Below are 26,581 nucleotides of genomic sequence, written 5' to 3'. Positions count from 1 at the left end.
GGTTGACAAATCCGTAAAGGATAGGAGATGTAAGACAAAACCTATTGTTAAAAATAAGGGCCAGGTTTAAGGCCCATCCTTTTGATTTGGTCAATTTAACAGCTGTCTATAAAGTTTACCAAATCCTGAAAACCCAGTCCTATCATGGTACCACAAGCTCCCTCTATAGTCTATGTCCTGTTATGGTCCTTATGACAGGGGAGAGGAGTCATTTTGTGGTTGGTGTGTAGCTGATTTAGAACTTGGAGTTGCTGCAATATAGTAACAGAGGGTAGTGGTTTAGGTTGGCAAGTACAACTAGCCGAATGCTAGAACCATGCTTCCAATGTGCAGAAAACTTTGCTTATTCAGCAATTACTTTCCAGCTTGCAAGCTCTGTGTGAAAGAGGGATTGCTGTAACAGGATGGAGTATCATCCATTAAAGGCGGCAAGTGACTGGATGGGTTGCGAGCTAATATGCTACAGCATCTATAAACTATGCTATTTTATAAAATGTCAACAAATAAATTATCTAAAAAAGAACAAGGCCTCCAGATGCGAGTACTTTTAAACTAGTTATTTCACCAATTTTTTTTTAACTCTTCCTCTGAGGAATCCCATACTTAGCCATCTTTCGCCTATTTATAGACATGGCTCTCTATATTGGGATATTGACTTTTTTTCCACGTGCAAAATTTTGAAAGTTCATCCATACTTTCAAACTGATAAAGTACATGGATTTTAAGGCTACAGATAATTTTCTGAGTTGAAGATACCTGTCCGATGGATTGACCATGACATACCTAACCTTATAAATTTTTTTGGCATGGAAGAAAATTTATTAATAAATAACATTAAGATTGTTTTATATCCAATCCAAAATGCTGACAGGAAGTCATTCAAACAATTAAAACCAGGACAGTAAGTAGGAGTGCTCATATATTTAATAGGAAAGAGACTCCTTGTTTTATTCTGTATATCCAAGGTCTAGGGAGAACTCAGCATCAGGAAGATAGTCAAGTATTTATTGAATGAACGGATTTCTGTTCATCGAGTTAGTGCATATGTCAAGCATAAGGAGCTATAGAAATTGGGAATTAGGGGATGCTTACATAAAATGATACCGTGTACAAACTTTAAAAGTATATGTGCTATATTAATGAGAATATACGTTAAAGGTTTTCATTTTAAATGACTTTTTGTTGCTAAAACAATATCCACGACTTGTGTTTAGGATGTACCTAGTTTATCAACATTGTACGCACAGAATAAAAATAACATTTACTGCTCATGAAATGGAGGTTGACAAGCTGTTTGATAAGCCTTGGGTTTATAAAGATACTTTTGTGCTGAACATACTAATCCTGTGTACGGTTTGAACTGGAAGTTATTTCTCTAAAATTATGCTTTGAAAATATTGGTGCTGTGCGATAACGTACTTGGTAAAGCTTCCTGTAAGTGATTTTAGACAGCTAATAGAAGTATTTTTGCATGGCGAGGATAACAGAGTTCATCGTACAGGCTTTCGACTATTTAATTTCAGTCTAAACGCTAACTTTTGAACTAGTACATAATTATTTTCATAAAATGCACAATCATGACTGCCAATTTTTCCATGACTAACTATACCCTCCCAGATGTTGTTTTAAGTTCTGCTAAGTCATATTTTCTTTTTCCAGAACTCTGTGTTCCCTCCCACTCCTAAGTCCCTCTGGCCTTTTCTCAGACTTAGCCCTTTTCCTGAATTTGGGGTAAAAAGGATCCATTGCTCTTTTTACCTTTCTATATGAATATAATAGTTTTACATAAATTACTCTCAATCTCACCTGCGATCATGAAGCTTAGCCTGTCCCCTTCCTGGAGAGGTATACATTTTGTGCAGTTTCTTCTGAAAAGTCGTGAAGCCTTTCCATGCAAGACCAGCCTCATCATATGACTGAAAATCTTCTGAATCACCCCAGAATCCAGGCTGTTAGAAAACTGCTAACCATTTCCAAACTTCCACATTTGTTTTCTGCTGTTCAGCTACCTCTCCTCCAGATTAGATTTTCTTGCTGTAGCAAGAATCATTAGTCACTAGTCAGACAGCCAGAGCTTACTGTCAAGGGACACCTTACAACCCATGATGGATTCGTATTTTCTTACCAATCTGAGCTTTATGGAACACTCACCGCCCAGCCATTAGACAGAAAAACTTCAATGGCAAATCTCATCTCTTGAATGCCAGCGAAAATATTTGGCCGCATGCATGGTTCCAAAAAAAAGTTTTCATTGATTCAAATGTATAAAAGCCTACCCTGTGCTGGTAATTGCACAAAGCGTTGAGAGATGTGAAGAAGAAAAATCCAGTCCTGACTACCCCCAAGGAGCTCTAGTGGGGAAGAAAGACAACAAACACAGAGTTGAAATCAAGTGAAGTACTCCATGAAGTCAAGTCAGTGAAGTTCGCGGGGGGCACAGAGGAAGGGCTGCAACATGGCCCTCATCCTCACACTCCTCATCAACCACAGTACATCACTGGTTATGCAAAAGCTATGCAGCTGCTCCACAAGTCTCCATGTATGCACACTTCAAGGAATAACCATCAGGATATTTCTGCCAGAGAACAGTGAGTTCCCCAAACTGCAAGCATTTTCTACACCTGCTTGGAGAGCATTGTTGAGTGCCTATGGATGAATAAACTAATCAAGTAAGTCACGGTTTATAAGCCAGTCTTATTTCCATGCACTGGAATAGAGGAAAGTATGGTTGTGGAAAGAAAAGTTCCTGAGGTCAGAAGACCAGAGCTGCATGGTGAGGCTGTCTGTAGGACCCTCATCCCTAAAAGAATGTTTGTGAGGTCCCTGCCAGCCTTCTGATACTCTATGACTTAACCATAAAGGGAGTGGTCCAGCCAGCCTGATTATCATTATAGTTTAAGAATTTTTCCAACTTCTCAGAGTCTCCAAGATATACCAAACCGGAGGGAACTTTGGTAACTGCTAAGCTCAGGTTTACCGAAGGGGGTTAAAAAAAAATGTGTAAGGGTAGGGAATAATTTTTGACAATCACTTGGTTTCTGTGCAATAAATATCAACAGTGAAATTTTAGGAATGTACTTTTAACAGTGCCAAGCATCAGAGATCTAGAAATCGTCTGGCCACAGTCTGATTGACTGCGATATCACAGAGATATTATTTACTATAGCCAGTCTGCTTCCTCTTTTTCTTGGAAGTAGTAAAAAAATTTTTAGCATTTTTCAAACCTTGAAGGATATAATTCTATATTTACTCAAAAACCTACGCAGAAACTCAACAAATTCCTCTCTTCCCTGTCTGATAATTTGGGTGAATTTGCAAAATAAGTATCTAATGTATCAACCTTTAAGGCATTTTTTCTGTGTCACCGTCTAACGTGAAACATACTTTTCTTGCCAAATTGCTGACCTTGACACACTTAAGTCCCTTTATGTTTCAGGAGAGTCAGGGACTCCGAGTGGAGCCAATCACTCTGTAGACACAGCAACAATTCCCTGAGTCTCAGAAAGCAAGTGTAACGTTTTCTCCTAGGTACCTTCAACTCCGGTACAAAGAATCACATCCCAGGCTGGGCTAAAGATCTGTTAGGGAAAGTGACTCAGGCGGGAGACTACAAAAAGGAGGCCCACATGGTCTCGTTTTGCAAATACAAACTTTGTGGGGTATAGAGCTGGAAGAGACCACAAAAAGAAACCACCAAGTGCAGCGTTCAGCTTCTAGGAAAAAAGAACAAGAACTGGATGTGCTATTTCAGTTCAGGCAAAGGGAGAAAACAAAACTTTTGCGAGGTTTTATTTCTTTTAAAAGGAGTGTATGCTACGGTTTCCCGGGCTACACGGAAATATACAGTATTTAGTATACACTAAATGCAAATGCAAGGCTGACTTCCCTAGAAAAAAGTGGGAGACTCTATCTACTTTCTCCCGAACACCTCTCCAGTCTGTCTTGGAGGTAACTAAGGAGTAATAATAAAGGAATGATGGCAAACACTTTAACAAGGCTTTCTACAATGCCGCTTTAGTAGAATACAAGGTAACATCCTATCGCCTGACAATTTTACAGGAAAGCCCAGAAGAGGAAGCCAGAAATAGGTTCCAAAAACCAATGCTGAAGACTAGTGGGGAAAAAAAAAAGTCTGATTTTTTTTTTTTTTTTTTTTTTCATTTTTGGTTTCTCTACACTTGGGTGGGACTCAGTCCCACGAACGTCTTCTTCTTCGGTGTGAGAGCGGTCTTTTCGGGAACCACAGGGCTGCAGATGTCATGCTGGAATTCTCCCAGGGGCAAACTGCCAGCCTGAAGCAGCTCTTCCCCAGTTACTACTCCCAGCGGGGCTGGCCTGAGCCTCGCTAACTGACCTTCGGACCTGTGTGCAGACACCTGCATTCGCACCACCTTTGTGGGATGTGACCCACGCTAAGGGCCCTGTGAGGTGGGAAGGCCAGGTATGATTGCTTTCGGGGGAGAAGACGAAGGCTGGGAGGGAGCCCTGCTCAGAGTCACGCGGCCACCTGGCTGCAGATTCCGAGGCTCGGCCCCACGTGGGCGAAGCGCGGGGGAAATACCGAGCCCGGAGCCCCTACCTGCCGTTAGACCCCGTCAGTGCTGCCGCTCCCACCGGCCGGGACAGCACTGGGTCTCCAAACGGTAGAGAAGAATCCTTTCCCTCCACCTCGAGAACTGCTTCCAAAGCGCCCCCGCTTTCAGCCCCAAGACCTGCCCACTCAGGCCGGACGTCGGGTCGCCGGCCTGGGCGACCCGGGGACCGGGCGGGGAGCGCTGGGGGCCGGGGGACCCGGTTCCCCGCAGCACCTGGAGCCGCCGGACCGAAGGGCAGCACCGCGCTCGGTGGCGCGGTTGAATCACGCGTGAATCACTCCTCGGAGTTTCCTACCCGGAGGGGGCGGAGCAGGGGTGGGGACCGGTCCCGGGGTCCGCCCAGCACGACGGCCAGTGATCGGGCCGGGGGCGGGAGTGGGGAGGAGCGGCGGGGGCGGGCCGGGGGCCTGCGGAGGCGCCGGCGTCTGCGCGACTCTTTAAAGCGCGCGCGGCCAGAGCTCCCCCAGACTCGGGGTTCCCCGCGATCGTTTCCGTTGCCGCCGGTGCCCAAAGGGGCCTCCAGCCCAGCCTCCCCAGCCTTCGCGGCGCAACGGAATCCTCCCGACCTCGCCGCCAGCTCGTGGACATGGAGACCCTCCCCGGACCCCGGACTCCCTGCCTCGAGGACACCGTCGCTCGGATGCTGCTGCTCGGCTTGGTCCTCCTGCAGGTGACCGGAGCCTCCGGTGAGTGGCGGCCGCCCCCGAAGCCCAGGAGCGCGAGGCTCGGAGGAATGGGCTCGCCCGCCTGAAGCGGCAGCTCTCACCCAAGTGTCAGCGAAGCCGGCCCCTGGGGCGCGCAGGCGGGAGTTGGAGGGTAGGAGGCGGCTGCCGCTTCTGCTGGAGAGGCTTGCTCGGTGTCCGGCCGCTGGGATTGCACACGTGGAGTGTGGCTCCCGCTCTAAGTTTAGCCAGTCTTTTCCAGTGGTCCGCGACCTTGAAGGTGGTGGACGTGGACCCGCACCTGCACTGGTCAGCGTCGTGCAGGGTTTGGAGAGATACCATCCTTCACTGCGCGTGCACGTTCCCTGATGGAGCGGGAGAGGCACTTGTGGTTCCTCGATCGCCTTTTAGATTCAATTAGAGGCAATCCTGTGGCAAAAAGTCGCTTGGATTGGCGTAGACACCACATGGTGCATGACCCTTATGCTTATTCGGTGTGGGGGGGCAGGGCAGAGACCGTGACCTGCTGCGTATTGGCAAAGCAGACCTTAATAATAAAGCGTCCTAACTGAATATATCTGATGGTGTGACAGGCCACACTTCCGCCTGGCTGTCTGAAAGTTTCAGTATAGAGACATGCTAGATACAAATGAGAAAAGTCAAGATTTGACTTTCTTATGGTATGCGGCCCTAACCTCTCTCACACATGTGGGATCTGCTCTCTTCCATAGCTTACCCCAAACCCATCCTACCTGGCCCTCCCTGGTGAGTGGGACCTCTGGAGTCCTGCACTTCCTGGGCTGGCCTGGGACCTCCCAGGAGGCTGATAGCTCCTGGGCTGTGTGCTAGGTCAGGTTATCACAGGGCTTCCTCCATAAATCATTTCAAACAAGGATTTTCTTAGATTACAAGGTCAATCTTGCCAGGAGAAAATTAAGAGAAGTTAAGAAAATTAAGAAAAACTTGAATGTTTTTTTGTCTTGATAATTCAGTAGTGAATGGAAGCTTTCGTGGTTGCAAAAAAAAAATTAATATGAAGTTTATAGTGATGTGGGAGGGATGGGAAGATGTTTTATAGCATCAACATGAAATCATGTACTGAGTTCACGTAATAATAGCTGTTTCTCTGTTGTTTAAAGGCATTACAGATGTAGTGGCAGCATATAATTTAACTTGGAAATCAACTAATTTCAAGACAATTTTGGAGTGGGAACCCAAACCCATCAATCATGTCTACACTGTTCAGATAAGGTAAGCTACGTACAAAAAAAAAAAAAGAAAAGAAAAAAGAAAATTAAGGTTTTTGATGTTTCCACTTCCCTGTGTTGAATACAAATGTCTTTAAAGCTGATTAATGGATGAGAGTATTTAACAGATGACAAAGAGGGCATTGGTGGTAATTTGCTGGCCAGAGGCATAGTCTATGAAGCCTGCAACATTTCCTCAGCTTAAACTGATAGAATGTTTTACTTGGTTTTGGACAGGATGGGAAGATTCTCAAATGGAGTGTAAGCCATAGGTAGGTGAACTCTCTTGAGCAGACTATGGCAGCATGGGTAGGTGTGGGTCGCAAGTGAAGATAACTAACATCCTCTCAGCACACCCGTCTTTTTCCTCGCTAACTGTCTAGACTGTGAGCCAGATCTAACATGTTCAGGAGGAAACGGGGAGGAGTACAAATGTGTACATTGCCCTTAAGCAGTGTTTGATTCATTAATCTTTAGACACTGGTTCAAAATTCAGTTGCATCCATGATCTCGGAGGTCAAATCTGTGACTCACTAAGCCCAGGAGAAATCCTCCTCTGTCTGCACTCATCCATCCTGCTCTGATTGGCAGCTCTCTCCAAGAGCTGGTGATTTGCACGTTCAGTCTGAATGTCGGACATGTGCCATCTCCGTTCCTTGATGGTTTTCACCATATTCTTGGTGAGTTTGGGGTCTCTGAAACGTCCTAGGAGGCTTGCTAGAGATCTTATTAAATAGAGGAGAGCTGCTGTGGAAGTTATTTTAACACTAACTGAATAAAGGCACAATAGTACCACTGGCTAAGAATTAAAGATGTTTTGCTGTTGTGTTTGAACACAGCTCCTAAGTACGCAGTGGGTCTTTTAGGTGGATGTTCTTGTTTTTCAAAATGAACTTCATGACGACTGTTTGCTAGACAAGGAGGAGAATTTGTGTGTGTGTGTGTGTGTGTGTGTGTGTGTTCGTTCATGTATAGATAGAGATACGGGGGTTTCATAACCCCAGGGAATAATTATAATTGTGGTCAAACTTGTCAATTCAGATTCCACTAATTGAGAATTAGTAATTAATTCCTCTGATAGAGAGCTGAAGCTTACTTTAGTAAAACACCTTCCTTCTGGATTGAGAAAATAAGATTTTAGGAAGAATGCTTACTCCTAAATATACTCAGTCTTATGTTTGGTGAACATGTGGAAACATTTATGATTTACTTAATTTTTATTTTTTATTCTTTTTTAACAAATCACTTCCCCATCACAACTGTAAATAATCTCCCAAGATTATTCTTTTTATTTTTAATTTTAGGGAGAGAGCACACAAGCAGGAGAGAAGAGTGGGGTGGGGGGGTGGTTTGCAGAGGGAGAGGGAGAGTGAGAGAGAATCCATTGCTGAGCATGGAGCCCAATACAGGCTCGGTTCCATGACCCTGGGATCACAACCTGAGCCAATATTGAGGGTCAGACCCTCAACCGATGGAGCCACCCAGGTGCCCCTACCTGATTTTTAAACCTAAGCCTTAGTTAACCCTAAGTTCTTAGACTTTGCAAGGCTGCTAATATTTAAATGAACACGTCCCCCATGAAGTGCGATGTGCACACATCCTAGCTGAGCTGAAGCTTGGTGGTGCCTGAGGGTGGGGGTGGGGAGTTCCTGCCAAGAGAGGGATCTCCCCGTACTCTTGGCCCTGCACCCCAAGGCCTGTGAACAGTCCCCAATCCTGCTCCTGGGAGACACATACTCTCCTGCAGCCTCCCCATGAGTAAGTAGGATTCCTGGGTGAAAAAGACCACAGCAATCCTATTATAGAAGAGGACACTGTTGCCATGGGCAAGTGAGCGGTTTATTCGTGACTGCCTGCCCTGATAGCGAGTGCCCACCCAGGTCTGGAACCAAGGTCTCCCCAGGACCCCATACCACCACCTACTTGGGTGGGTCTGCCACAGTCTGATGTGAGGCCCCAAGGCTGGGAGGAGGAAGGAAGGTCATTCTCACTGCATCTCCTCTGTGGGCTTTCTTCCTTCCCGGTTCTCTGTCCCTAGAGAAAGCATTTTAACCTACTGTCCCTCTTCACCCACTCCCCCCCACCTCGCTGCCGGCCTGTCCCCAGCCACGGGGTGCCACCGCTGTGCCTGGAGATCCAGCTGCACTTTTCCTCTTTGGAAACACTTTCTAGAGGTAGCTGGGAAGTGCTGTTGGGTCAAGCCTTAGCACCCAACCACCACCTGTGATGTTGATTCCACAGAAATGTTCTGAATTCTAACACTAAACTTCCACACCTTCTAGAAAACAACCTGCTCCTAAATTGGTGAATCTGGATTCTGCTGGAATTTTTTAGTAATTCAGATGGGAAATTTATGATTTCCAAATCAGGAGGGTGTACAATACCTAGAGAAACCTTGAAGTCTTTTAAATATTAATGCTGGCAATAGCATTTAGAGGAATGTAGTACAGAATCGCCCCTTCATTACCTGTTCACATGACTTTACTATGTTCAGTGATCCAGGCGCTTGTGCTAAATTTCACCATAGAGTACTGTGATTTCTACGAGTGAGCTGGGGGAGCCCAATACCTGTCTCTCAGATGGAACGTAGTCACAGAGCCCAGGAGTCTTTCCCCTGATAATCTGAACCATGTGTGTGCCACAGTGATGGAGAGGAATCGTCATGCTCTGATTCACTGTTTAAAAGAGAAATGATATAACTATTAAAAAAACATTTTTGTCATTCTGGAATTGAGACAGACTCTACTTTTTCACAGAAAGAGAAATCTAGAAAACAAAAATATTTCTGTGTCGATCTCAGTTTGTGAATTTTAGGGCAAAGAGTGTGTTTGCCCACATCCTCTTAGCCTCGATATTTAGTTAAGATTTTTAAAAAAAATATGTACTTACGGCTCTCATGTGTGGACTGAGACAGTCCAATCCTATGGCAGCTCCATCTTCCCCCTGATCCAACCCGTAAGTGCAAACTGCCTAACACTCAGCGAGGCCTGGCTATGTATGATCCTTCAGGTTAGCCCTGCTGCTTAATGGGGAGTGGGACCAAGTTCACAGTAAGTGCTTTAATGGAGGTATCATTGCTGGGAACAAGGGAGAGAGGTCAATTCTGAGAAAGGAGATCTGGAGATTCCTGGAGAAAGTGGGACTGGAGCATGGTCTTAAATGGTGGGCAGGGCTCTCTGGCGGTCCATGATGCCAAAGGAGAGAACAGTGTGGCTGTCAATATACGTGGGTCAGAAGTGTGTGGATCCAGGAGCAGGGGCATTCATCTACAAATTGTTTTGGTCCTCTAGAATAATTTCATGTTTAGCAGTTCTTTAAAGTATTTCCCCTTCAATGGCGTCTTACAAAAGAAAGATCTGTTCCAGTCTCTTAGTCTCTCAGACCCTCCGATCCTGCCTTTATTGTTATGTTGTAAACTTTGATGGGCTGTATTCATATCTTGTAAAGTGAGGGAGGCATGTAGTAAAATGAGATGGACAGACTCAGCCCGCACCTCATCAGCTAGGTGACCTTGTACAAGTCACTTAGTGGTCCTGAGCATGTGTCCTTATATGTAAAAAAGATCCAATCCCTTCCTTAAAGGATTCTATCAAATGAGGTAGCCCGTGTAAAGGGCCCTGTACAGTACCTGGCATACAGTAGATTCAATGATAAATAACCATACCAGCAATGGTCAGTCAAATGTAAGATATAGATTATTATGTAGATTCTATTATTACTGCATTGGCTATGTTCCACACAGACTACAGAACGTGATAAAGATACGTGTGGAACAAATAATTGGGTCTTGATGGGATGTTGCTCTCTCTCCCGTGTGACCCTAACAAATTGTCTACATTTTAAGAAAGACATTTAACAAATGGTTAAGGGCACAGACTCGGCAGGCAAAGTGCTGTGTGGCCCAAAGTCCTGCTGTATGAGCTGGTCACCCAATCTCACTTTGCCTCAGTTGCCTTATCTGTGAAAACAGTAATTACAGAGCCATCCCCAGTTTGCTGTGAGGACTCAAATACGTCCAAAGGACTCGGCGTAGCAAATGCCTACTCAGACTGCTTGTGAGTGGTGTTGGAACCCGGCACCACACCAGAAAGCCGTCTGTCTCAGCTGCAGATCCTCATACGCTCCTCCTCCTTCCTTCAGCCCCAGATTAGGCAACTGGAAAAGCAAATGCTTCTATACCACAGACACGGAGTGTGACCTCACCGACGAGATCGTGAACAATGTGAATCAGACGTACCTGGCCCGGGTCTTTTCCTACCCAGCTGATGCCACCGATTACGCTGGGGAGCCTCACTTTACAAACTCCCCAGAGTTCACACCTTACTTAGAGAGTAAGTGCTCAATGTGTAATACCCTTTCATTCGTGGTCTGAATGTTTTTGTGAGCTTGTGACTTGCAGGGGCTATTCCATAAAGAATACTCATCCGTTGAGTCACTGGAATCTACTCCTGAAATCGTTATAGCACTATATGCTAACTAACTTGGATGTAAATTAAAAAATAAGAATAAATTTAAAAGAAAAGAATATTCATCCTTAAACATGTTCTCTTTCTCAGAAATTGGTAATTGCCACAGCGCTGTTGGCTCCGTCCAGGCGTGCTAGGAGGTTCACAGAACGTGAACTCTGGAGTTGGTAACAGTGTCATTGAGTAACTTTTTTCTGTCACCAGGCCCTCCCAGCAACTGTCTGGATGGAGGGGCTGGGGAGTAGGAAATGCATCAAAGCTGGAGATTCAGCGTCTAGGAGGATATTTAGATTATATATTACAGATGCAACTAAATCTCCTGAATTTTCTCTTCCATTATCAGACCACTAGTCCCCATTTCGGGTTTTCACAAACAGTCACAAATCCAGGGGGTAGGTCCGGTGTCCCTCTGAGTCCACAATCAGGCTCACTGACCTTTTTAAATAACCTGACCGTGCTCCGTGTCACGTGATGCCGTGCTGGGCAGGCTCCCAGCCTGCCTCCTTCGTGCTGGTTTTGAAAACGAGGAATGCTTTCCTCCCCAGCCTTTGTCCCAGTAAGCTGACCTGAGCATCTAAAAAGGGAATGCAGAGGATTCCTGCCAAGTAGGAGATTTCAACATTTTTTTTTTTTTTTGGTCAGAACTAGGTATTTTAAATAAACAGATGCAGCACATCGTGCTGGGTGAAATCAGTTGCTCTTTTAAGAAGAATTAGAACGAAAGGTTAGAATGGAAGCGTGTCATGTTTTTTATCTGGTGCTTTTGTGTGTAGCCCTGCGGCTGCCCAGTGAGAACGCTCTCTCCCGGCAGGGAGGGGGGAGGGGGGAGGGACCGTCAACCACCTGGTCCCTCAGGTATCTACTTGGAGGGTGGAAATAGGGGGCGGCCTAACCCCTGAGCAAATCTGTGTGCCTTTCCTGAGCCCCTGTTGGCCAGAGTCTGCCTTCAAACTCCTCTGTGGCCTTTGCTCCCTCTCTGGGCCCTCAGCTGGAGCATGGCCACCACAGCCACAGCCACCTCAGTGACGGTGCAGGCTCAGTGACACTCATTCCCCTTTTTATAATTCTTGAGTTTCTTCTAAGCCACTTCAAATCCTTCCTTGACGTGAGATAGAAAGTATTTTATATATTAATTTTGCATGTGCTCACACACACACACATATAACTACATATAATTCGTGTTAAATTACTGGGATTATTCTACTGTCCTTCAGCCTAAGCATAGGAGATGACCAGTTAACACTGGTTCCTTGAGGTACCAAGGACATTTCCTGGGCTTCCCACAGCCCCTAATTTACTCTATCTCAAATGTGGAACCGTATACAACTGTATTGTTTAATACAACAGCCACTAGCCACATATGGCCACTGAGCACCCACAGCTAAATGCCGTAAGTATAAAATACACACTGGATTTTGAAAAATATCTCCAAAGTTTTTTCTATTGATTACATGCCAAATGATAATATTTTAGCTATTTTGGATTAAATGAAATGTATTATTAAAGTTTAATTTCAGCTGTTCCTTTTTACATTTTCTAATGCGACTACAAGGAAATTTTAAATCACATCTGTGGCTGTTATATATGCACTGGATAGCACTGCCGTAGGATGTCCCGCTCTGGAGCCACTGAGCGAACTCCTGCAGGGAGCGTATTCTATGCGGCTGTTTTACAATGGGGGGGGGGGTGGTGGTGTGTACTGGCTTGTTATTAACTGTGATAACTAAATGCGATTCTACTTGGTATAGAATTCTTTGGTTCCAATGAAGCTCATTTTCTATGTTTTAGCAAAGCTCGGACAGCCCATGATTCAGAGTTACAAACAAGTTGGGACAAAACTGAATGTGACCGTACAAGATGCACGTACCTTAGTCAGGATGAACGGCACATTCCTAAGCCTCCGGGATGTTTTTGGCAAAGACTTAAGTTACACACTTTATTATTGGAAAGCTTCAAGTACGGGAAAGGTGAGGATTCTTTCATTTGGTTTTAGGACTTGTTTTAAATTGTGGATCCTTGACTTTACAGCCCACTTCTTCCCTCAATTCAAAGATGCCAGAATGGGGTGGTTGAGAGTGCAGTGTGGTGGAGGGGCAGGGGTGCCTGCTGTCCCGGCTCTGTGACTCTGGATGTGGCCCTTCGGATACACAGGCTCCTCAGCCAAGGGCTGGACCAGGTCTTCTCTGAGGCTCCTGCTGGCTCTCCCATTTCTTCCTCTCTTGAGGATCCCAGAGACAAAGTCTGTTTTCCATTCACAACTAATGCTTCATTCCTTTTTCCCTTTATTGCAAATATCTTCTAAAGGAGCTAAATTGGGTTGGATGGGCCTAAGTTGGGTATTTTCGGTCTAGGAAGAAGCATCCTTAGCAGTTATCAGGGGGAACTGACCAGCCAAGTCACTTCTAATCCATTATATGTCTGGTGTGCCCCTGCAGGCTTTTGCTTCCACAGTTGACTTAGTGAAGGGGAAAGAATTCACTCTGAGCCCAGATAAATTAAGAACTCTTGATCTTTTAACAGAAAACAGCCAAGACAAACACTAATGAGTTTTTGATTGATGTGGATAAAGGAGAAAGCTACTGTTTCAATGTTCAAGCAGTGATTCCATCACGGAAAGTAAACCAAAAGAGTCCAGAAAGTCTCATCGAGTGTACTAGCCAAGAGAAAGGTATGTCCAGAGGTGAATGGCTCTGTCCGTTATTCTTCTGGGAGGCATGGAGACTTTCCAGAGTTCAAGTGCACCCTTAGAACCAGGAAGTATTTTTGTTCAGGGAGAAACAGCCTTGTTTTTGGTTGTTGTTGCTGTTTGTTTGTTTGGGTCATGTTGTTTGGGGGAGACTCTTACAATTTTAGGCATTTGAAAATGTTTCTGCGTTGTTCCCTTGTTTTAGCTAGTGTTTTATTGAGCACCTACCGTGTGCCAAGCTCGCTGCTGAGCAATGGACACACGGTGCATGTTTAGCATTTAGCATCAAATCACAGATTTCTCTGGGTATTTTTTTCACACTTAAATTCTGATTCTGTGGGTTATGGGGGAGTTTCTGGGCCAGCTGCAGCTGCACCCAATAGACATCTGTGAGCACTTGCTATGGGCTGTTGTCACAGAAGACAGGAAGTTTAACCCATGAAGGGAGGGGATTGCCTCTAGCAAATATACCTATGTGAGTGTGTGTGCCTACATGGGGCCCAGACCCCTTGTGAGGACTAGTTCCTAACTGGCAGTGCTGAGAGGGGTTCAGACTCGTCCATGAAACTGACAGCCTGAGTCTCCCTCCAGGCTTTATAGGGATAGTACTCTGAGGACATTCTGAGATCAAAAGTCACAGGATGGCTCCTTGCTAAGATGAGATTTGAAAATTTAAAAGCACTTTTAAACAAATATTTCCTGCTGATTAACCATAATGGAAGAAAAGGGCTGGCCTTCGCTCTGGTCCTGTACCCCTCTGGGCCATCATTACCCACAGTCCTCACAGCCATCTCCCTCAAGCCAGCTGGAGTTCTGCTGCCTCTCTGTCTTCATGCGCACCCAGATCGCTGCTTCCCTGCCTCTGCTCCATCTACTGAAATGTGTCTTTGAGAACCGTCTCACATGCCTCCTCCACCAGGAAGCCCTTCCTGTTGCCCCAACCAATGATCATCTCTATTGACCTGAACCCTGCCAGCACTCTGCATCTTGCTCTTTGCACTGATCATTTAACTTATACTATGATAATTGTTGCCACCAAACCCAGCATTATTTTTAGCCACTTGTTTCCAAAAGCTGTTCTTGCTCCCATTTACGTGTACCATCTCCTGGCTGTGAACATTATCCAGTTTATTAAGTAGCCCATTAAATGATTTCGCCACTGTCAATTGCCCTAAAACATCTAGGGTTTGACCAGTTCTTTCCTAATCAAAATATGTTGTGGTGGAAAGGGTGGAAGAAAGAAATTTCAAATTACACAAAAGCAGGCTGGTGTAATTTAGAGTTACACCCTCCGTTCTGCCCACTGATAAATGGGGTTCAAGCTCTCAAAGTTGACTGGGACCTTTTGTTTTCCAGAAATGTTCCTCGTCATTGGAATGGTGGTGCTTGCAGTCATCATCCTGACCATCATCCTGGGGGTGTCCCTGTACAAGTGCAGGAAGGTGCGCAGGGGGCGAGGTTGGAAGGAGGGCTCCCCACTCAATGCTGCATAAAGAACACACCCTTGGAGCTGCCGACCATGGCACAGTTCATGTTGCACTGTGACCAAGAACTTTGAAGAGAATAGAATATATGGAAACACAAATGAGTATTTTGGAGCACGGAGACTCTTGGGCTCAACAATAGCTCTTTATCCGACCTGTTCTCACAGTTAGCATTCTGGTTTCAACAGCAGCATTAGACGCTGTGGAATGTAACGAACGGTACGACCCATTCCAAGTTTTTAAAATTTCTGTTTAACACTATGACATCCTTTGCACATATCATGTTCTAGAATGTATATTCTACACCCAAGATGAAACCAGGTTGTCTCATCAAAAACGAATGAACAAATGCCTTAAAACAAAAACAAAAACAAAAAACTCCTGGGTAGACTTTTGGAAGGCTTTTGAGAAGCTGACTTCAAATCACACAGGAGAGTAAAATGGAAATTGGGTGGACTTGTCTAACCTGTGTCTCTGCTTTTGTGATATATGGTGTTTAGGGTCTTCTGCTGCTTCTTTTCTGAGTTCTCTTGGAGGTTCAAAACAATTGGCAAACGTTTATGTGAATGTGTGAAATGCAGAAGACTTCTGTTTGGGGCACATTCCTAAAGCACCTTAAGGGTAGCACTTTAACTGACTTCCATGCTGTTGATTAAGCACTTGACAATTAACTATATTTTTATAAGACTACTATACAAACCACATAGAGTTTATGATTTAAGGTACTTCGAGCTTTTATGGCCAATATTGTGTATATTTATATATTTTTAAGAGGTTTTATACATGGGGATTATCTATTTATAGAAGTAATATTGTTCTGTTTGTATATATTGAGATAATTTATTTAATATACTTTTATATAAATAAAGGTGACTGGGAATTGTGGCTATCATCTTGATTATATCTTCCACGTATTGTTTACCATTTGGCCATTGTACGAGTTGGCACTGCTGTGGTAACAAATGACCCCCAAATTCTCAGTGGCTCACAACAGCATTACCTTGAATTCTCGCGTACATTAGTTTGGTGGCTGCAAGTTGACCACAGCTCTTCTTAATTAGGTTCTCATTCTAGAACCCACACCGAAGGTGAAGGCTCTGTTTGGGTCAGGGCAGAGGGAAAAGCAAAAAATTAGGAGGAAGAGTAGTCACATCTTCAAGCTTTAAGCCACCTCTTAAAACTTCTCTCTCTCTCTCCCTCTGCTCCCTCCCTACTTGTGCATGTGCTTTCTCTCTCTCTCAATAAAATTAAATTAAATTAAAATCAAAAAGAAATTGTTAAAAAAAAAAAAAAAAAAACACAAAACTTCTGCTCCGGTGCAACTGCCCCAGGCAAGATACCTGACCACGCCTGACAATACTCTGCCTGCAAGGAGGCACCGCCTGTCGCATGGCAATGGCAGGGACACATGGCATTACAGGGAAGACAGAAAATGATACAACTGACTGCAGATTTAGAAGATGTGATTTCTTCCCATGGGCATCAGTTTGAGTTGGAGATGAAAGCTGGAGAGGAGAAAGGAAAAATTCTTTGGATTATTGTCTTCAAAGAAAATTGGACAAAAGGACAATGTAAGATAGAGAAGTGGAGTGTCTAGAGTTCATTAAAAGCAAACTAAATTGAGGGACACCTGGGTGGCTCAGTCGTTTGAGCGTCATGACCTTTGGTTTAGGTCATGATCCCACAGTTCTGAGTTCAAGCCCTGCATCGGACTCTCTGCTATCGGCTTGGAACCTACTTTGGATCCTGTGTCTCCCTCTTTCTCTCTGCCCCTCCCCCACTTGTACTCCCTCTCTCTTTCTTTCTCTCCCAAAAATAAACAAACATTTAAAAATAACAAAAAGTAAATGGAGAGCTCTTTGCGGGCGGGACTGGGTCTGGCTCACATTTACTTCCCCTTTATGGTGGCGGGGCCAGCAGGCTCTTAGTCATGGCTCGGTCCAACTGACAGCATTAGCTCCCTCTAGAGAAGAGAAATGGAAATGTTCAAATACAAATAAAACACAGCAGAAGTCTTGATCTCACGAATGTGTTGGAAGAGGATTCTAACTCGAAATGGAAGTGACGTTCCCAGCACGTAGCTGGGCCTCAACCGTGTTTGCTTCCCACTGTGAAAGGCTGGGCCGGTGCAGTCAGTGTAGTTAAAGCCTCCAGATGGCACACCCACCCGGAAGCGGCCCCGCCAAGGAGACCCGAGCGGACATTAAAATAAGCAAAGAGGGGCGCCTGGGTGGCTCAGTCGGTTAAGCGTCCGACTTCAGCTCAGGTCATGATCTCACGGTCCGTGAGTTCCAGCCCTGCGTCGGGCTCTGTGCTGACAGCTCACAGCCTGGAGCCTGCTTCGGATTCTGTGTCTCCCTCTTTCTCTGCCCCTCCCCTGTGGTGCTCTCTCTCTGTCTCAAAAATAAATAAAAACATTAAAAAAAAAAAAAGCAAAGAATCCGTTCACTGTCCAGCTGTTCATAAATTTTAAGTTCATCTGTTCCTCTGCTCCAAAGAACTCCAAGCATTATCAGTAAAACTCTAAACATGAAATGTGTGATAGAACATCACAGTCTGTGGAAGAATGGGCAAAAACCCCTTTGCTGTTCCCCTACCAGTGGTAGCCTGAAAGGCGAATACATGGTCGAAACTTTGGAGACGTCAAGGAGAACATGTTGGTTTATTGGGCTAGTTTTGTTGGCGCGCTTGCCTTGGACGATCCACACGGATGCGAGAGAGGCTGAATCATACCCTGTTGCAGCGTTTCGGTCTACCCTGTTGCAGCGTGCCAGAGAATGGACGGGGTGCGTGTGCGTGTGCAGCAGTGTCAACAACAGAGAGCTTGGCAGGGGCGCATGTCCTGAGGTAGGTGTGCTTGGGCCATTACCTGGAAGTCCTGCTCACGCGGGGCTGGCCGGGACAAAGACGTGGGAGGGGCGGGGGGGTGGGGGCGGGGTGGGAGAACACGTCCCAGAGAGGGCATCCGAAGGAGCGTTTCCATCAAGCTACTTGTTCCCTGCCAGGCGTAATCGCAGCGTTACGTGACCGCGCGGCCTCCTAATCTAAGGAATTTGAATGGTCCCATTAAAGAGAGCACAGGCCGAGTGAAAGCAGGTCGGGGTACTAATGAGGTGGCTGGCTGTTCACAGGGAAGGAATTCATTACACATCCCGACGAGGCCACGTTCGGGAGGCTTCATACCGCACATTGTCGCCGCACCTCAGGTTTCCCCACCTGTCCTTATGGCTGAGACTAAACAGCTGCCTCTAAAATCAACACAGCAGTTAGCGCTGGGAGCAGAAAAAGCCTCGAGTCCTGGCTGGCGGCATCCAGAGACTACTGCCCTCCAGCGGGCCAGAGTATACTTCGTTACTTATCCCGGCCCTTAAAGTATCATAAAGCTGATTGTTACTAAAGTCAACTTCCAAGCTTTGAAAAGGGATTTCTATGACCTTAAATTATGATCTTAAAATACTGATGAAGTTTGACTTGTGAAATCCAAAGACATTTTACCCTAGTTACAACTGATGGCTTATAATCCAAATATCCATCTCTTATATAAATGAACAATGATCTCTGTCCATCAAATAGGAAGTAAACTCATTCCCAAACGCAATTTTTACCTGTTCTAGGACATGTGTATTTAGCGTGTTATTTCTTCTCCAAGGGTTGCCTGAGATTCATCGCTGTTGCAACGTGACTTTCATTCAGAAGCTTATAGTGGAGGATTGTTCTTCATTTTCTTAACACTTGACTTAATTTTCATTTAGGCTCTCTTTGCACCAACTGGTAGAAACCATCCCGAGTAATGTGGCGGTTCCCTGGGACATCCACTTTTTCCCTGGACTTGTGTCCACTGCCACTGTTCCTGCCTTGGGTCCCTCCACTTCCCGTGTCTAGTCTCTCCCTCCCGCTCAAGGAAATCTTTTCTAGGCGGACGTGGTGGGCTGGAGGTGGCAGGAGCCTTGCTCGTACTCACGGCCATGTCCTCTTTCAATCTGCTGTCTGTGCACTAGTCCTGTCTGTCCAGACTGTCCAGAACCAGAGGAAACTCCTCTTCTCTGCTTTCAGCTCCTGTTATCTCTCCCGAACAAGGAGCACAGGACTGTGGACTGACTGAACAGGGAGAAGGGTCAAGGTATTTCAGAGCACATCATCCCACTGTCCCAACTAAAAAAAAAAAGCATTTGAAAATCACTTACAGTAAGGTGTCAGTGACTCATCACAGTATTTTACCTAGAGTCATACTTTGAAGAAGAATGAGAGAGTGCTGGTGGGATTTCACTCATCAGCTGTTGTGGAGGCAGAAGAAGAATTTTCTCTGTCCTAAATCAGTACACGCAGGTCTGCCACTCTGTAGGACAGATCCCTGGCCCTGCTGGCATCCGCCCATGATACGGCTTATACTTTGGGGCACCGGGGTGGCTCAGTCGGTTAAGCGTCGGACTCTTGATTTCAACTCACGTCATGATCTCACGGGTTTGTGGGGTCAAACCCCATGTTGGGCCGTGTGCTGACAGTGCAGAGCCTGCTTGGGATTCTCTCTCTCTCTCAATAAATAAATAAACATTTTAAAAAATACTGCTTACACTTTGCTCCATGCCTGGGTTCCCACTTGTTCACATTTTTAATATCCTCCCCTGACCAACAGCTAAACCACACTGTTTCCTTTTAAAGGGAAGCTGTCTGCGTGTTGGCAAAGATTAAATCTTGTGTGCATATCTGATTCCGTGAAAGAAATTGTATTGTTTCCTGGATACTTCCAAACCATTGCTGTGCTCCTGTGTTAGCTTAATCCAATGGTTCTGCAAGTGTGAGGATCCCCAAACTAGCGGCATTACCATCACCCCAGAGCTCGTTAGAAAAGCAAATTTAGGGGCACCTGGGTGGCTTGGTCGGTTGGGCATCCAACTTCGGCTCAGGTCATGATCTCACGGTCCGTGAGTTCGAGCCCCGCATTGGGCTCTGTGCTGACAGCTCAGAGCCTGGAGCCTGTTTCAGATTCTGTGTCTCCCTCTCTCTCTGACCCTCCCCTGTTCATGCTCTGTCTCTCTCTCTGTCTCAAAAATAAATAAACATTAAAAAAAAAAAAACAAAGCGAATTTATAACCCTGACCTCAGACTTACAGAACTGGAAATCTGTGCAGGTTTTTTTCAGTTTTATTGAGAAATGATTGGTATACATCACTGTATACGTGTAAGGTATACATGCTGTACACAGCATGATGGTTTGATTTTCACATATTGCGAAATGATGATCACAACAGGTTTAGTTAACATCTATCATCTCACACAGATAGGATAAAAAGAAAAAAAAATTCGCCTTGTGCTGCCAACTCTTAGGACCGACTCCCGTAACAGCTTTCCTGTGCATCTCACAGCCGCACTGGTTAGTCATCTATTGTACTTTCCAGGCCGCCCTAGTGCAGCTTTATCTTCTAACTGGACCTTTGTGCTTTCGACCACCTCCCTCCAATTCCCCTTTCTGGCCAACAACCCTCACTCTGGTAACTGCAAGTCTGATCTCTTTCTGTGATACTGGTGGTGGTGTTCTTGTTAGACTCCACCTCTGAGTGAGATCATACAGTATCTGTGTTTCTCTGACTTATTCCATTGGACATAATGCCTTCAAGGTACATCCATGTTGTTGCAAACGGTAGAACTGTCTTAGCTGTCTTTTTTATGGCTGGAGAGTATTTCATTGCACAACAACTTCTTTATCCACGCATCCATCGATGGACACCTAGGTTGTTTCCAGTCTTGGCTGTTGCGAATAATACTGCTATGAATGAGGCGGTACAGGCATCTTTTCGAGTTAGTGTTTTTATTTCCTTTAGATATATTCCCAGAAGTGGAATTGCTGGGTTGTATGGTATTTCTATTTTTAATTTTTAGAGAATCCTCCATACTGTTTCTACAGTGGCTGCACCAATTACATTCCCACCAACAGTGCACAGGGGCTCCCTTTCACCAACGTCCTCACCAGCTTTTGTTATCTCTTGTCTTTTTGACCATGGCCATTCTGACAGCTGTGAGGTGATATCTCGTCATGGTTTTGATTCACATTTCCCTAATGACCGGCGATGTTGAGCATCTTCTCATGTACCTGTTGACCATTTGTACGTCTTCTTTGGGAAAATGTCTATTCAGGTCCTTTGCTCATTTTTTACTTTCAGTTTTTGGTTTTTGATGTTACATTATATGAGTACTGTATATATTTTTGATATTAATTCCTCGTCAGATATATAGTTTGCAAATATTTTTTCCCATTCCATAGGTTGTCTTTTCATTTTGTTGATGACTTCCTTTGCTGTGGAGAAACTTTATATTTTGATGTAGTCCCACATGTTTATTTTTTATTCTGTTGCTTGTGCTTTAGGTGTCATTTCCAAAAATTCATTACGAAGGAGCTTCGTTCCTATGTTTTCTTCTAGGAGTTTCATGATTTCAAATCTTACATTTAAGTTTGTAATCCACTCTGAGTTAATTTTTGCGAGTGGGATAAGAACAGGAGTCAGCAATCTGTGTTGTAACAAGAAACTCTCCAAGTTATTCTAATGCCCAATCAAGTTTGAGAACCACTGGCTTAATCTATTGTTTACTGCAGTAAGAGTAGCTATAGACCCAAACGGGGCATTCCTAGCCCTTGCAAAGGTCAGAATGCAGCCTGCTGTAGAGCCACAATCAAATTAATACATACAGCATGATAAGATTCTCCAACTATAGACTATACTGCCTTGGAGAACATTTGTCATGTAGGAATCTCTCAGGATTTTTCCTGTTGCAAGGAACAGAAACTCTTTCAAGAGAACTTAAATGAAATTGGGAAGCCTGTTTTCTCTTTCGTCAGGTGCACTAATTGACCTAAAGCTCTTCAGCTCCTTTTAGCCTAAATTACATTATAACACGTTATTAGACCATCAATAATTAACAACTAAGACTAACACTCTTCCTCTGGGGAAATGAAAATACAAAAAAAAAAAAAAAACCCCAAGAATTTTGAAACCGAAAAACTGCAATTCATCTTGAACACGCAAAATTAAATAAACTTTTAAATAGGGTTCTAAAACAATGCTTTAAGGAAACAGTTCCTGACCTAAAATGCTTTCTCCAACTTGATTTTCAAACACCACCAAAAGACGATGCTTAATCTGCAAAATTACTTTTGTTCTCCGAGCACGTATCAAGCCAGAGAATGAGAACCGGAACATTCGGATGGGCAGGAAATGCTTTTCCCTCCCAGAGCTGCAGATGGAAGAGTGGTTGATAACTAAGATCGTGGCGCCATCTACAGGTCCTGAGGAGGATCGACAGCATGACCAGACTGCTTGTAGACTGGGTTAGAAAAAGAAGGGAGTCGTGGTAAAACCAAACACCTGTAAGTGCAGGAGTGGCCAGAGTCGTGGAACCACAGTACCTTCTCCAAGCTGCTGCAACTCTACATGTGATGGTCTCTGCGGTCCAGAGCTAGAGCTCTACCCCAGATCCTGCTACCTCAAGTGCGGTCGGGGGGACAGCGGCTTGAGCATGCTTTGAGATCTAGTGAGAGATGGAAATTCTCAAGCCCCACTCCAGACCTACTCAATCAGAATCTTCAGTTTCCAGGTGATGTGTACCCTCACCGAGGTCTGAGAAGCTCTGTTCTGTGTGCTTTCCCAACGACTAAGGCCACTATTCCCGATTTCACAAAAGCAGGTTAGGGGACATAGGGTGGAGAAGGAAAACACACCTCACCAATGGATAGAACTGCACAGACTTGATGAGAGGATGCCATTCATTAGCATTAAATATCAGCAAGTTACTAACCCATGCCAAGAGTAAAAGCAGAGCCATGATATTACAAATATTACATTTTCCAAAGACGCACTCTGTTATTTTCCAAAGACAGTACTTTGAGGACCTCTGCCTCATCCGCAGCTGTCTAAAGACCGAAAGCTTTCCTGCCTCAATTCCACTGATTCATGTGCCTTGTGTCTACCGAGCTCCCCCTTCAAGGTAGTTCATAATGTCTCCTGGATGTCAGCCAGAAGCTTTCCTCCCCTGGATTCCCAGAACACTCTCCCCAGTACCCCTCTACACCCTTACGCTCCTTCTCAGGACCCTTACTGTTGTACAAAATAATTCTTTACTTGCCTTGGCTCCTTTTTTCAATCATAATTGCCTTGAAAAAAAAGAGCCATGATTATGCATTTGAATTCATTAATTTATTCTAATTCTAAGCACCTACTATGTGCCAGGCATTATGCATTTGATTAAAATACAACGGGCACAATCCCAGCACTTATAGAGCTCATATATTTGTAGAGTAAAATGTCAAATAACGATAACAGAATAATAGGTAATCGATAACAATATGTGGGTCAAGAATACAGTGTTTGGGGGCCATCTAACTTAGACTTGAAAGAACTACTTAAAAATCTCAGCTAAAGGGACACCTGGGTGGCTCAGTCGGTTAAGTTTCTGACTCTTGGTTTCAGCTCAGGTCATGATCTCACAGTTAGTGATTTTGAGTCCGGCATCGGGCTCTGTGCTGACAGCACAGAGCCTGCTTGGGATTCTTGCTCTCCCTTTCTCTCTGCCCCTCGTCCCCGCTCACACTCTCTCTCTCCCCCTCAAAATATAAATATAATATAAATAAGTAAGTAAGTAAAATCTCCAGGAAAGGATACAGAGTTAATCAGGCAAAGGGGGAAAGGGAGACGGGAGAGTAGCAGAAGTCCTCCAGGAAGGGGGAATGCTTGCATCATTAAAACCGTATCTTGGGCATCAGATAATACCAAAAATAAAGTGTGTTTGACAAAGAGATCTGAAGAAACTCAGACACTAGGACTTGCCAGATATGGCAGGGGAGTATCTGGAGCGGGATGGGTGTTGGGGCGGGGGGATAGGAGAAAAAGTCTCGACAGCATACTGGATATTAAGAAAACAAATATAAGAGGCTGATGAATATACAAAAATTTTAAGGGATAATGATCTTCAGCTTAAATTCAGCATTCCAGCCGAACATCCCACCAGTATAACAGAATAAGGATATTTTCAGACATGAAAGACTTCAAAGAATTTTCCTCCCATGCACCCTGTCCCAGAAAGCCACAGCAGGACATGTTCCACTCTAAAGGAGTAAACCCAAAGTAGAGGAGGACATGGCATTCAATGCAGGAGAGCCCAGTGTCAGGCTAGCAGCTCAGCCGGTCTCCAGAACCAGAGGGAAGGATAAACCAGAAGACCCCAGGAAGAACACCTCTGGAAAGTAATAAAACATTGATATGGTGGCACAGCGGGAAGTAATTAAAGATTATCTGTTATGATAATTACGGCAGATAGAGCAAGGTTAAAAAAAAAAAAAAAGAAGGCTATGGGACACTAGAGAGAAAAGACAGTAAGAAACAAACACAGCTCTCTGCTTGGCTCTGCAATGAACTATATTATACATTCATCAGAAAGCAAATGCTGATTATGAATTCAAAATGACTTAACTGGGGGCCACCTGGGTGGCTCAGTCGGTTGAGCCTCTGACTCTTGATTTCAGCTCAAATCATGGTCTCGCGGTTCCTGAGTTCAAGCCCCACATTGGGCTCTGTGCTGATAGTGCAGAGCCTGCTTGGGATTCTCCTTGCCTGCCCCCCCCCCCCCGCCTCTCTCAAAAATAAAATAAACTTTAAAAAACATAAAATGATTTAACTGGAATTTCTGCTACATTCTATTCGTTGCAGAAGTGTTCTATAAATGGGCTCAAGATGGTCCCTGTAAATTAGCCTATAATGGCCTGCTGTTTCTTTCTTCACAGCAGTCTAGGACCATCAGCCCAAAGCCCACCAGTGCCAAACTCAAATCTTCACACATCCATTTGCTTTAAATATAGTGAAAAAAAAAAAAAAAAAACCAAAACAACAAAAAAAAACCTCCCATATTTTTAGCCAATTAGAGCATACTTACTGTACATAGCCCATGAAACTGCCTTGAACATCTGCCAACCACAGACGAGACAACACTACAGCTGTAAGAGACCCAAACTCCTGCTGCCCTTCGGAGCGGTTGCTGCTGAACGGCATTACCTAGACAGAGGAGTCCATTTGATTTTCCCTCCCCTCGCCCCTCCCCCACCGGGGGGTCCCTTCTCCTGTTCCCCTCATGGGTGCTGGTGCCACACCACCATCTCTGGAACTAATTTCTCCTTAGTTCTGTCAGTTCTTATGGGTTTTGACCCTGCTACTGGGAGGAACTTCCCTCTCAGGCAATTGTGTTCAAGCGCCACCCAAATAAGGTTTGCGTGTTACTGCCTCTCCTGATCCTGTCTCCTGGATCGACGCCCAAATCTCCCAACTTATCATAACAAGTTACAAACATTTCCACGTTCAAGAGGAGGTAATATAGACTTCACCTCTCCACACTGTAAAGAGTATGTGGGATGGGATATATATTCAAGGAACCATTCTTGGAAAAATACAATCTGTCACTAAGATCCATATACAAAAATTAACTGCATTTCTATTCAGTAGCAACGGTTAGGAGTATTAAATAGATACAATCTATACCAGGACACGACAAACATCAGATGTCTAGCAACAAAGCTAATGGAAGACGTATAAGACCTCTACACAGAAAACTACCAAATGTTACTGACAAACATTAAAGAAGTCTTAAATGGACAGATCTATCATATTCAAGGATTGGAAGAAATCTACAGTTGCCGTTTACACAGGCCAGTTAGGTCAAGTTGGTTAATTGTGTTTAAGCATTTATGTGGTTTTTTGTTTGTCTATTTTTTGAGAAATGCTCATTGTCCTAAAGTCTGCGTTGTCTGATCTTAGAACATTTATGTAATAAGGGACTTATACCCAGAATATATAAAAATCTGTAATATCACTAGGACAATTTATAAAAGCTGGCCCAAAGATTTATATGGCCACTTCAAAAAAGAGGATATCCAAATGGACAATAAACATGCAATGGAAGTTCAGCCTCATTACTGATCAGGGAAATGCAGAATGAAACCACAAAATTTACTGCTGATGGCTAAAAATACGTAAATGAAAAGAAAAAAGTAAAAAAAAAACCCACTAGCAATATCAAATATTGGCAAGGACTGGGGAAACTGGAATTCTCATATACTTAACGGTGGGAGTGTAAAAATGGTACAACTACTTCAGAGAACAGTCTGCAAAACATAACAAAGCTGAACACATTCCACTCCAAAATTGCACACACATGGGCACCAAAAGATGTGCATAAGAATGTTTATTAGGGCTATTTGTAATAGCCCCAAACAGAAAACCCAATGCCCACCAATGGGAAGATGAATAAAGTATGGTCTATTCATATGATTAAATATTATACAACAATAAAAATGAGGGACCTCTTGCCACATCTACAATGGATCAGTTTCACAAGGTTGAGGAACAGAAGTCGTACACAGAAGGGTATCTAATATATATGAAGTTCAAAAACAGACCAAGTAA

At 44.4% G+C, this 26,581-nt stretch overlaps 2 protein-coding genes across 8 annotated transcripts in view; one reads left to right on the top strand and one right to left on the bottom strand.

Annotated features, from left to right (window-relative positions):
* The window catches only part of SLC44A3 (solute carrier family 44 member 3), a 331,249-nt gene extending 326,275 nt beyond the window's left edge, over positions 1 to 4,974 (bottom strand). For all 7 annotated transcript variants that reach the window (XM_053214493.1, XM_053214494.1, XM_053214492.1 and 4 more), the window contains exon 1: positions 4,580 to 4,974. The gene's annotated coding sequence lies outside the window, so the exon portion shown is untranslated. The remainder of the gene's footprint in view (positions 1 to 4,579) is intronic.
* A 66-nt stretch (positions 4,975 to 5,040) lies between these two features.
* F3 (coagulation factor III, tissue factor) lies at positions 5,041 to 16,025 on the top strand. The gene is made up of 6 exons (XM_027058545.2): positions 5,041 to 5,281; positions 6,397 to 6,508; positions 10,645 to 10,835; positions 12,759 to 12,937; positions 13,491 to 13,638; positions 15,013 to 16,025. The coding sequence occupies exons 1-6, from the start codon at positions 5,182 to 5,184 to the stop codon at positions 15,147 to 15,149; spliced, it is 867 nt and encodes a 288-aa protein (XP_026914346.1). The 5' UTR covers positions 5,041 to 5,181; the 3' UTR covers positions 15,150 to 16,025.
* The last annotated feature ends 10,556 nt before the right edge of the window (positions 16,026 to 26,581 follow it).

This window comes from Acinonyx jubatus, chromosome C1, assembly GCF_027475565.1.
Source record: "Acinonyx jubatus isolate Ajub_Pintada_27869175 chromosome C1, VMU_Ajub_asm_v1.0, whole genome shotgun sequence".
Classification (NCBI taxonomy): domain Eukaryota; kingdom Metazoa; phylum Chordata; class Mammalia; order Carnivora; family Felidae; genus Acinonyx; species Acinonyx jubatus.
This window is presented reverse-complemented; position numbering and strand designations above follow the sequence as displayed.

Bases quoted from the DNA above. Each gene is read 5' to 3' on its own strand.
- F3 (XM_027058545.2), top strand. From the start codon at position 5,182: ATGGAGACCCTCCCCGGACCCCGGACTCCCTGCCTCGAGGACACCGTC. The intron at 5,282-6,396 runs GTGAGTGGCGGC...TGTTGTTTAAAG, and splicing joins GCAGGTGACCGGAGCCTCCG to GCATTACAGATGTAGTGGCA. The intron at 13,639-15,012 runs GTATGTCCAGAG...TTTGTTTTCCAG, and splicing joins GTGTACTAGCCAAGAGAAAG to AAATGTTCCTCGTCATTGGA.